Source organism: Myotis daubentonii, chromosome 6 (genome assembly GCF_963259705.1).
Source record: "Myotis daubentonii chromosome 6, mMyoDau2.1, whole genome shotgun sequence".
Classification (NCBI taxonomy): domain Eukaryota; kingdom Metazoa; phylum Chordata; class Mammalia; order Chiroptera; family Vespertilionidae; genus Myotis; species Myotis daubentonii.
The window spans coordinates 94,917,746-94,929,918 of NC_081845.1; the positions used below are offsets into that span (position 1 = coordinate 94,917,746).

Sequence of the window (12,173 nt, forward strand, 5' to 3'; positions counted from 1 at the left end):
TTGACAAAATCCAACACCCTTTCTTGATAAAAACTCTCAGCAAGATAGGAATTGAGGGATCATACCTCAACATAATAAAAGCCATATATGACAAACCCACAGCCAACATCATAATCAATGGGCAAAAACTAAAACCATTTCCCCTAAAAACAGGAACAAGACGGGGATGCCCCCTCTCACCACTCCTGTTCAACATAGTACTGGAAGTACTAGCCGTTGCAATCAGACACGAAGAAGAAATAAAAGGCATCCAGATTGGAAAAGAAGAAGTAAAACTGTCCTTATTTGCAGATGACATGATACTGTACATAGAGAACCCTAAAGACTCCATCAAAAAATTATTAGACTTAATAAATGAATTCGGCAATGTAGCAGGATACAAAATTAATGCTAAGCAATCCATGGCATTTCTTTACATCAATAGTGAACTTACAGAAAGTGAAACTAAAACAGCAATCCCATTTACCATTGCACCAAAAAAATTAAAATACCCAAGAATAAACTTAACTAAGGAGGTAAAAGACTTATATGCCAAAAACTACAGGACACTGAAAAAAGAGACAGAGGAAGACATAAACAGATGGAAGAATATACCGTGTTCATGGATTGGTAGAATCAACATCATCAAAATGTCCATACTACACAAAGCAATTTATAGATTCAATGCAATCCCCATTAAATTACCAACAGCATATTTCACAAATCTAGAACGAACGTTCCAAAAATTCATCTGGAATAAAAAAGACCCCGAATAGCTGCAGCAGTCCTGAGAAAGAACAAAGTAGGTGGGATCTCAATACCAGATATCAAACTGTATTGCAAAGCCACTGTTCTTAAAACAGCTTGGTACTGGCACAAGAACAGACATATAGATCAATGGAACAGAGTAGAGACCCCAGAAATCGACCCAAACCACTATGCCCAATTAATATTCGACAAAGGAGGCAAGAGCATACAATGGAGTCAAGACAGTCTCTTCAATAAATGGTGTTGGGAAAATTGGACAGATACATGCAAAAGGATGAAATTAGACCACCAACTCACACCATACACAAAAATAAACTCAAAATGGATAAAAGACTTAAACGTAAGACGGGAAACCATAAAAATACTAGAGGAGTCCACAGGCAGCGAAATCGCAAACATATGCCGAAGGAATTTCTTCTCTGATAATGCTCCTAGGGCAATGGAAACTAAAGAGAAAATAAACAAATGGGACTACATCAAAATAAAAAGCTTTTGCACAGTGAAGTAAACCATCAACAAAACAACAAGAAGACCCACTATGTGGGAAAACATATTTGCCAATGATACCACCGATAAGGGTTTAATTTCCAACATTTACAGTTAACTCATGAAACTTAACAAAAGGAAGATAAACAATCCAATAAAAAAAATGGGCAACGGACCTAGATAGACACTTTTCGAAAGAGGACATACAGAAGGCCGAAAGACATATGAAAACCTGCTCAAAGTCACTAATTATACGAGAGACGCAAATCAAAACGACAATGCGTTATCATCTCACACCTGTCAGTATGGCTATCATCAACAAATCAACAAACAACAAGTGTTGGAGAGGATGTGGAGAAAAAGGAACCCTTCTGTACTGCTGGTGGGAATGCAGACTGGTGCAGCCACTGTGGAGAACAGTATGGAGCTACCTCAAAAAACTAAAAATGCAACTCCCATTTGACCCAGTGATCCCACTACTAGGAATATATCCCAAGAAACCAGAAATGCCAATCAGAAAGGATATATGCACCCCTATGTTCATAGCAGCACAATTCACCATAGCTAAGATTTGGAAACAGCCTAAGTGCCCATCAGCAGATGAGTGGATTAGAAAACTGTGGTACATCTACACAATGGAATACTATGCTGCGGTAAAAAAAAAAAAAAAAAAAAGAACTCTTGCCTTTTTCAGCAGCATGGATGGAACTGGAGAGCATTATGCTAAGTGAAATAAGCCAGTCAGAGAAAGATAAATACCACATGATCTCACTCATTTGTGGATTATAGAGAACAACATAGACTGATGAAAAGGGACAGATCCAAAGACTGAGAAACAGCTTAAGGCTATCAATCCCCAGAAGGAAAGTAGGGGAAGGCGGGGTTAAGGGGAAGAGATCAACAGAAGGACTTGTATACATGTATATAAGCCAAACCAATGGACATGGACAACAGGGGGATGGGAGCATGAGTGTTGGGGGGGGGGAGGTTGGAGATTAATAGGGGGGATGAGGACACATTTGTAATACCTTAACTAATAAAAAAAATTATATTGCATTTTATAAAATAAAAAAAAATAAAAAAAGAGGGAGAGAGATATTGATGTGAGAGAGAAATATTATATCTTGCTTCCTGTATACACAGGACCAGGAACTAAACCCGAAACCTCAGCATGTGACATGACAAGGAATCAAACTGGCCACCTTTCGGTGCACAGTACGATGCTCAACCACTCAGCCACACCAGCCAGGGGGTTCCATTCTTTTAAAAAATAAATTGATATAATTTTTAAATTTTATTTCAAATTTGTATAAACACATTTTGATATGTTCTCTTTGACTATATCTCAGTGTATTCATATAGAATTGATTTGTTGGCCATTCTTTTTAATCCAAATCTGAGATGGACCTTAGCTAGCCTTCCCCAGATTGTCACCCATCATGATTAGTGAATTGTGAGTAAGTTATGATTGTCTGTTTGCTAAATTAAACGTGATATTCTCCTAGTTGCCTCTGTACACCTGCCCACAGTACTGAATTACCACTGGGGTCGAGGGACAGAGTTTGTTCTCAAATCCAGGAACAGGAGTGATTTCTCCCCAACCTCGCCAAGAAATTCTGACTTTTCAACATTAACAGAAACATATTTTCCCAAAGTAAGTGAGACACACTTTCTGGTCTGATTTCAGATGGTCTAACTTGCACTTAACATGCTGAAAAGCCTGAAATACTGATGAGAACAGTAGGTTGGATTTAGGAATTGGGGCCACTGTTGTCTCTAAGAAGGGGAAGGTGTGTTGGGGAGCTCTGGGTGTTGTTACATAAGATAAATACAAGCCTTGTCATTTCCAGAGAAGGGGACCATGGTGAGGCGGGCATCTTGCCCAGGAACTGGAATTGCTCCGCTGCAGCCGCCTCAGTTTATGGCCAATACGGTCACTCACTGAAAGGAGTAGCTTGTGGGCATGCACATCTGTGAGTGAGGGAGGGGAGTGCTTTCCTGGAGGAACAGTCCCTTCAGAAGGTGAGTGCGTGGTGGTCGGTGCAGTGGCTGAGCGTGTGGGTCTGAACACATCACTGGGCTCAGCCTGGAGGGCACCGTTACTGCCTGTGTCCTTGCAAAGGTCCTTCCACCGCCATCACTCTATTCTCTCCAACTGTAGGGACGAAGGGCACTGAGCTCACCGAGATGATGTGAGAATTAAACAAAAATGTGATGCAATGAAAGCCCCTGTATATCCTGGGTACAGAGTAAAGTGCTCAAAATTGCTCAATAAATTTTACGCACTTTTATGTGGAGGTATAATTGACATACGGCGTTATATTAGTTTCAGGTGTACAACGTAAAGATTGGGTATTTGTATATATTGGAAATGACACCACAGTAAATCTGGGTAACATCTACACCACACGTACTTACTAAACTTTTCTAGTAATGGGAACATTTAAGACAGTGGTTCCCAATGTGTGGCACATGCCTCACAGAGGGTTAATTTTATTTTTAAGGGTGGCAATTTGAGAATGAGTTATTAACAATGAATGTTTTGCATTTCTTATGGGTCTAGGAGCCTCTTATACAGTATATAATTATATATTGCTGCATATTTATGCATTTCAGTTCTCTACTGTATGTTTTCAAACTATATTTGCTATTTTTTCATATCACTTCATATTATCTTTTTTAACAATTTCTTAGTGACTTCTTCCTCAGTACTTCAACTGTCCTTTCGCTCTTTATATTTCTCATTCATGGATGCATGTTGTTTGGAAGCTTGTTTAGGCCAAGTTAATGGCCTTTTAGGCTCCTTCACGTGACTAGGAGTTCACTTTTTAAATAATAAGAATTATATGTCATGAGGGAAGCGACATCAGGATTTTAGAGATGCTTAGGTGGGGAATGTCCAAAAAAAAGGTGGGAACCACTGCTTTAAGATCTACCCTCTTAGCTGTGCATTACATCCTGATGACTTGTGTATTTCTTAGCTGGAAGTTTGTACCTTTTGACCATCTTCCTCCATTTCACCCCCTCAGTTGCAGTCATTTCGCTGCAGCATGGTCAGTATCCTGTCACTAGACACATGCAGGCATGTGGAGGACTGCATGTCAGAACTGGAGCGTGAGAATTAACGCGGGTCTTCAATGGACAGCTGTCCTTTCAAGTTGACTGAGGATCTGAGAGGTACATGTATGTTAGTATAACGTGTACTGATTATGTAACGTAGAACTAGATGTTCTAAATCACATGATGACATCAAAGAATGTACTTCCTAGTTTCCCATTGAGTTCCATTTCCTGAACACTCTGTAATAATTTCATTAGCAATGTCTTCTTCTATCTTTTCCTAGAATAAAGCAAGAGAAATTGACTAAAAAGAGGGCATGCCCCAAAGAAAATGAGAAAATCCTAATGGGGACCAGGAGGAAAGAACTGAATGCTTTTCACATGAAATACTAGCTGTTCTAATGCAGAGCTGCTGTGCCAAAGGCTGGCTTTGAGTCCTTCTCAGTCTCCCAGTCCCTTGCACACTTTGGTTTGGACAGTTGGCTGATCACACTGGTGGGGTAAGTGCTGTCCAAAGGCACTTTCCCTCCATCCCACACAGATCGCCTCCTCTGGCCCCTTTCTCCAGTGTGTTCCGGAGCGGCCCTGAGCACAGTGACAGCACCAGGAGAGAAACCTGAAAAACCTTTCACTTGGGTTAAATTATTGAATAACTTTCATTTTCCTTCAGTCAGTGACATCCCTCCCTGTAAAGAGTCACCGATTATACTCTGCAATCAGCAGCTACCAGCCTGTCATGTCATCAGTTACTAGGGGAAGCTGCTCCTCGAGGTGTCCAAGGAACCACAGCCTTTCCCACCTGAAAGATCACAGTGGCTTTAACTGTAAGAGGTTAAGTCATTTCCTCAAATCTACAACACTAATTTGAGATAAAACAGTGAAATAAGCCACTCAGAGAAAGACAAGTATCACATGATCTCACTCATATGTGGAACCTGATGAACAAAATAAACTGATGAACAAAATAGATTCAGAGACATGGAATCACAGAACAGACTATGGAACCTCAGAGGGAAGGCAGGGGAGGGTGGGTGGCAGGGGAAGAGATCAACCAAAGAACTTGTATGCGTGTATGCATAACCCAGGGACACAGATGGTGAGAGCCTGAGGTGGAGGTGGGGGTGGGGGAGGGCTAGAAGAGGTCAATGGGGAAAAAGGGGACATATGTAATTATGTAATAGTTTCAACAATAAAGATTTTTTTAAAAGAACAAAATTGAAGGCCTCCTAACTTGCAATCACCTCCCTCATCCTCTCAGCTCCCAGCACACACACTCATCCATTTGCAAAACAGCTCTGTCTGCAGTGAGAGAGACCAATGCTCCCAAAGGCTCCAACTTGAGTGCTCATCACCGACAGCGCAGAGCTGCCTCACAATAGGGCCCAACACAGTGTTTCTGACACAACCAGGCCAAACCTTCAAAGCACTAAATCAAAGCAATGCTTTTAATGCAGGAAATTTTAAATTTCAGAAGAGGAACTTCCTACTGAATCTCTGACCAGCAACAGATGATGCTGTTCATCTCTGATGTTGGTTGGTTCTCAGGATTGAGATGACCCAATCATGGAACAAACAAATGAGTTCCTCAGTTGGTGTTATTGGGATGTGGGTGGAGAAGGGTCACAGTCCTCACTGAGTGAGACCCCCCTGCTCCCTGCCCCTGTCCTCTCTGAGCTCCAGCATGGTGTGTCTGCGGTTCCCCGGAGGTTCCTGCATGGCCGCTCTGAAGGTGACACTGATGGCACTGAGCCTTCCCCTGGCTCAGGCCAGGGACACACCAAGTAAGTGCACCTTGGGGGTGAGCTGCTGTGGGGGGAGGAAGAAAGGGATTAGCTTTTTCACTGTGTCCAGGCCATGTCCATTAGAAAATGGTGGCATTTTCGACAATGGCCACCTGCCTTTACCATATGGGTTCCGATTCTTTCCATCACAAAAGGAGCTGGTGCTCGCCACTATGAGATGTGCAAGGGGCTCCATGTATCTCAGCTGTTTCCTCTCACCTCGCCTCCAGTAAACTCTCCCCAGCCTCGTGTCCCCTTCCATCGGGGTCTTGAGAGGATTGAGAAATAATGATTTCAGACTAACCCCCACCCAGTGCTCCATTTATTGTATTGAGTTATCCCTGAAAGGAAAGTTTCTCTGGCATTTTATGGGGTTTCAAAGGAATTAGAGGGTCTCTCTTTGAGGACCCTGTGTTCTGTCCTCAGCAGAATCTGTGATGCTGGTGCCTCTCCCTACTATGTGAGATGTATCAAGGGGCCTCACCACCATCTCCTTTCCTTTCTCCCTGAGCCCCTTAAGACAGAAAAAATTCAGAGCAATAATTGCTTTGAAAAAAAATACCCCTGGTTTACGGGACAGAGAGCATGGATTCACCTGACATCAGTTCAAGTGCTAAGGGAGCTCTCCCTGAGGAAGTGACATTTGAGACCTGGATGATGAGAGAAGCCACCATGTGAAGATCTAGGGGACAAGTGTCCCAGGGAGAGGGAGAGGGAGAGGCCAGAGTGTGGGAACGTGTTCGCCGTGTTGAAGGGGCAGGAAGAAGGGTAGCGAGGCTGCAGCAGGCGAGCAAGCTGGGGAGTGACATTGACAGAGGAAGAGGCTGGGGAGATGGGAGACAAATCATATTGGGCCCTGACGGGCGGGTAAGAAGTTTGAATTTTATCTGAAGAGACATGTGAACTGCTACGGGTTACAAGGAGATTTCACGTATGCTTATTAAAAACAATAACCCCAGCTACCAGGGGGGATTGGATTGCGGGGTTCACAAGTGGAGTCGGGGGGCCCTTGAGGAGCATGGAAGAGCACCCAGGTGATGGGCTTGGGCTTCAGTGAGTGTGTGCAGTAAAGGCAGCGGGAAAGGGGACATGAGCAGATCTGGGGGAGATATTTCCATGACTCATTCTGGATGAAATGGGGAAGGAGTCACAATCCCTAAGGAATTTATATTGGACAATCTGAATAAACTTGGTGGAGCTCTGTATTGAGATGGGAAGGATTGTGTAAGAAGTAATTTGAAGGGGGTGGTTAGGAATAAATCTTTTATGTAGATTTGAAATGGTTTTTTGACATTTGTGTGGAGCTGTCAAGAGGTTAGTTTAACAAAGGAACCTGGAGTTCATGGCTGGCCAGGGCAGGGGGTGTTTGTGATTGTGTCATTGACACATGTGCTGTGTTAACTCCAGGGAAGTGGAGGAGTAGGAGGATGAGGGAAAGAGAGAGAGAGAGAGAGAGAGAGAGAGAGAGAGAGAGAGAGAGAGAGAGAGAAGCAGAGGAGAAAATGCCAAAGGTGGAGCCCAGAGGTCCAAGGGCCAATGAGCCCAGAGGACACTGAGAAGGGGTGCAGTGTGTTGAGGGAAACCAAGAGAAAGTGATGTATGGCAGTGCGGGGAAGTAGATTTTTCCAGGAGCGTGTAGCCAGATGGGTGAGAACCATTAGGAGGCAGGTAAGTGAGAGCATGCAGAGCAGTGAGCACTGGGTTTGGTGGGTGTGACGTTCACAGACAGTGGAGTGTATGAGATGGAACCTGATTGGACCGTTTGAAGAGAGGACTGGAGCTGAAGACGTGAGGGATGATTACAGGTGACACTGAGCAGGGACTTCAGGAATACTGTGCGCTGGGCTCAGGGAGTCAGCTGGACCTAAAGTATAAGAACAAAGGAGCCTGAAGAGAAGCTGGGGGACAGGAGAACCAGAGATGCTCAGTCATCAGCGAGGAGCCATGGAGTGACCTTTAAGGCAGAGGTGACTGGTCGTGAAAGCCACCAATTCCACAGCCACTGTTTATTAGTGACCAGAGCAGACAGTCTCCACCTGGGGAGGAGGGTGGAGTCATGGATAAGACAAATCTGGTCCTTGCAGCATGGAGCAGCGTCACAGTGGGCAGTTACTGTGCACCAGGCCTGCATTTGAGTGTGTGACTCTCATAACCATCCTGTCTCACCTGCAGCAATTACAGATGTAATCACCCATGGAATCTGATTAGGAGGTGGCATTGCCTTCACCTGAGATGTGCCCCCTCCCCCACATACAGCAACCTTCCCCCACATCCTGTCACTCAGAGGCCCTGGCCCCGCCCCTGATGGAACTTGGACCCTGTGGTCCCTGCTCCAGGCGCCCCTTTCCTGCCATCTCCCTCCTGTGTGGATGCGCCTGTGGTTGGGCTGTGATGGGCACTTTGGTGAATTCTCAGCTCCAGAGCAGAGTGCGATGCCGGTTTCCTGCCTGGGTCCCGGGCAGCTGGGGCCTGGCATGAGGTCCCTGCCCAGGGGGTGACAGGAGGAGGTGGGTGTCGGGAAGGGAGAGGCTGGGTCTGGGGGGCGCTTCTAGGCGAAGGCAGTGATGGCACAATCTTTGCTCAGCCTGGAGCCCAGAGCCCCGCAGGAAGCCCAATGTGTCCCCAGTGGCTGAGGGTCCCAGGAGTCTCCCTGCCCTGCAGTCTCCCTTCAGCCCCAGATGAGGGGACCCTGGATGCTGGCAGTGGTGGTGCCGGGGTCCTGTTGAGGAGGAAACTGGTCTTGCAAGGATTCTCAGGCCATAAAAACTGCACAGCCCTAGGAAGGTGGGGGGGCAGGTCATTATCACTGGCCCCAGGACAGATCACTGGATATGGCCTGGGGACCCCAAATACCTTGAGGCTTTCCTGTAAGCCCACAAAAGGGGACAGAACCATATCTGCAAGACAAAGACTTCAGAAGGTTATAAAAAGTGAAGCCTTCTGGATGTTACTCACTCTGATTTGGAAATTATTCCCTGAGTCCACTAGTGTTAATAAACGGGGTCCCTCCCTTTCTCTAGGAAGCCTGCTTGGTATTTCTTTGCTCTTCTGCAACATCTGGTTCCCTGACCGAGAAACTAACCTCATTTGGCTCTTGCCTCCAGTGAGTGAACGGGGTTTGGTGTCCAGGGGACGGGACAGACCTCCGGAAGGCACGTGCTGCTGATTTTAGCAGAATTGCACCAGGAGGGACTCCAGGCACTCCTGGACCTCAGCCCAGGACCCAGCCGGCATCTAGAGAAAGTGGACTGACACCTCTGGACCTGTCAACAGAATCTGTAAGGTAGGGGCCCCAGTCAGTCAGGCCCACTCCAAGTGAGTGGAAGGAGGGCCTTGATCACCTCCCTGGAAGTCATAGGACTTCGTCAGGTAAATCAGGAATCAAGACTCCGGAGGTGAGTGAATTCAGATTCGATTAAGGAATTATGGGTTCACTCTTCTGTTTGTTTGTGTGTGGGACTAGCCAATTTGCTACCGAGAAGCGGGGCTGGATGCAGTCTTAACTCCTCCAGGTAGGTTCTCACCAAGACGTCGGTAGAGAATTCTGGTCTGGGGCGTGAGTGCCGGGAGTGCCCCCATGCCCACCTGGGGAGTTGGGCATTATCTGCTCACCTCCAGTCTGGGCTAGTCTACTGAGAGAGTGTGAGTACGGATGTTTGTCTGTCTTGGCATAATTATCTGCTGATTAACTGGTCTGTGTGAAAGTGAAAGCCACTTTGATTTTCTGTTTGCTCATCTGGTTAAAACGTTTGAGTTACTGAAGGCTGAACCTGTGATGGTCTGCAAAAGTCTCAAGCAGTGCTGCTTAGTTTTCTCAGAGACGTTTGCTCTCTATCACAGAGGGATAGTTGATAAAAATGTCTGTCTATGTTTGTGTACTAGGGGCTTTGGTTTGCTCTGTAATTTTCCTGTGTTAGGTTGAAATTTTGGAATTCTCAGGTAGATTTAAAGGTATTTGCAGCTTTTCTTGTCCCTTTTGGCTGGCTGGGACTTTCAGAGGTGGGGCTCACAGCTCCGCAGGGTGGAGAGATTTTACCACCCCTCCCCCCGCCCCTGCCTGTGCTGATTAAGAATCTTTTTTTAAGGAGAACCTCCAGGCTTTTAGTAAATTTTCCTGCACCCTTGTCTGTCTCTAGCCACCGATCATCATGGGGTTGGGACAAAGTAAACCCACTGTTCTCAATTGCATGTTGAAAAATTTTCAAAAGGGTTTAATTGAGGACTATGGTATTAAAATGAACCCCAAAACACTGAGGAAATTCTGTGAATTAGAATGGCCAGCTTTTGGGGTCAGCTGGCCCCTGGAAGGCTCTTTAGATGTAGGACTGGTCAGGGTGGTCTGAAATGTAGTCACAACAGACCCCGAATAGCCATATCAGTTCCTTTACATAGACAGCTGGTTAGGACTTGCTCAAATCTTGCCGCCTTGGGTCTGGTTTGGTAAGGTTTTAGTAGTGGGGGAAAAGAAACAGATCTCTCAGATGGGAACCCAACCCCTTGTTCTGCCAGGATCCCCTGAGGAAACCCCGCTAGTTTTACCATCTCCGTATGTGCCACAGGCAGCACCAAGTGCTTCCCCAGCTGCTCTGAAAGATCCAGAAACACCGCCCCCTCCATTTCTCCTCAACCAGGCTCTCCAGAGCCAGTTGGGCGGTGCTTGTGTTCAGCCAATCAAGGCCCAGGCCACAACCAGCATGTCAGATGCCTCTCAGGGAGATCCGTGGTGCCAAAGTAGTTGGTGAAGATGGGACCTTGCAGGAGGGAAGGCCACTCTATTATTATTAGCCCTTTACCACCAGTGACATTCTGAACTGGAAACATCACACCCCAGCTTATTCTGAAAAACCCAAGGCCATGGTGGGCCTCCTAGAAACGATTTTCCAGACCCTGAAGCCCACCTGGGTGGACTGCAAGCAGCTCCTTTTCACGTTCTTTAACACTGAGGAGCACATGAGAGTAGTAACACAGGCTCAGAAGTGGCTCCAGACCCAGGCCACAGCAAGAATATTAGATACAGACAGATGGGCCAGGGAGGCCCTCACAGATGAGAAACCTGATTGGAACCCAAACTCAGAAGATGAAAGGACCAGGCTAGAAAGATTTCAGCTAGCCTTCCTCCAGGGGGTCACCAACAAGAAGCCCACCAACATGCCTAAAATCTCTGAGGTCTTCCGGAAGCCTGATGAGTGTCTAGCAGGTTTCTCTGAGAGACTGTGTGAGGCATAGCGGATCTACACCCCCTTTAGACCTGAGGTCCTAGAAAGTCAAACCATGGTAAATGCCATTTTTGTAGGCCAAGCCCAGGCTGACATCAGGAGAAAATTACAGAAACTGGAAGGGTTTGCAGGAAAGAATGCTACTGAACTGCTGGAGATAGCTAACAAGGTTATCATCAGTTGAGACAGTGCAGCAAGGAAGGAGGAAGAAAAGAGAATACAAAGAAGGGCCAATATAATAGCAGCAGCTTTTAGAGGCTCAGGCTCCCAGACAGATCAGAAAGGGAAGCAAGGATACAGACCAGGGGGGAAAGGAAGAGTGAGCCTGAGATGAGACCAGTGTGCCTACTGTAAGGAAACAGGAAACTGAAAAAAATGAATGTCCCAAATGGCAAAATAAGAAAACTGGGCCCCCTTTTTGCCCAGTTGCTATCAACCAGAGCCACCTGAAGCAGATCTCATTGGGCTAGCAATGGCTGATCCCTACTAGGACAGATGGGGCTCACTTCAGCTAGGCCCCCACGAGCCCATGGTCAGAATGAACATTGGGGGCCAGACTGTGGACTTTATGGCTGATACGGGAGCTGAGCACTCAGTAGTCACTCAGAAAGTAGCGCCCCTCTCAGGAAAGGAGGTCACCATTATTGGAGCTACTGAGGACCAGACTCATAGACCATTCTGCTGCCCTCGCTGATGCCAACTTGGCAGTCATCAAGTAATTCATGAGTTCCTGTACTTGCCAGATTGTCGAGTGCCTCTAATGGGTATAGACCTTTTAGCCAAAATGGGGGCAGAAATCACTTTTGCTGCAAATGGCTCAGCACAACTTCGCCTAAGTGAGGAGACCTCCCCAATGATCCTGTCCTTAGCAGTGCCAAGGGAGG

The 12,173-nt window shown here is 46.2% G+C and overlaps 1 protein-coding gene across 2 annotated transcripts in view; it reads left to right on the forward strand.

The window, feature by feature from the left end:
* LOC132237451 (HLA class II histocompatibility antigen, DR beta 5 chain-like) overlaps window positions 1-12,173 on the forward strand; it is a 93,925-nt gene that overhangs the window by 73,008 nt on the left and 8,744 nt on the right. Inside the window, exon 1 of one of the 2 annotated variants that reach the window (XM_059701958.1) lies at window positions 5,959-6,073. The exons of the other annotated variant lie outside the window; for it this stretch is intronic. Coding sequence (XP_059557941.1) covers window positions 5,974-6,073 — 100 coding nt within the window. The 5' untranslated portion in view covers window positions 5,959-5,973. Of the gene's footprint in view, window positions 1-5,958; window positions 6,074-12,173 lie in introns of those variants that run through there. 2 annotated transcript variants of the gene reach the window in all.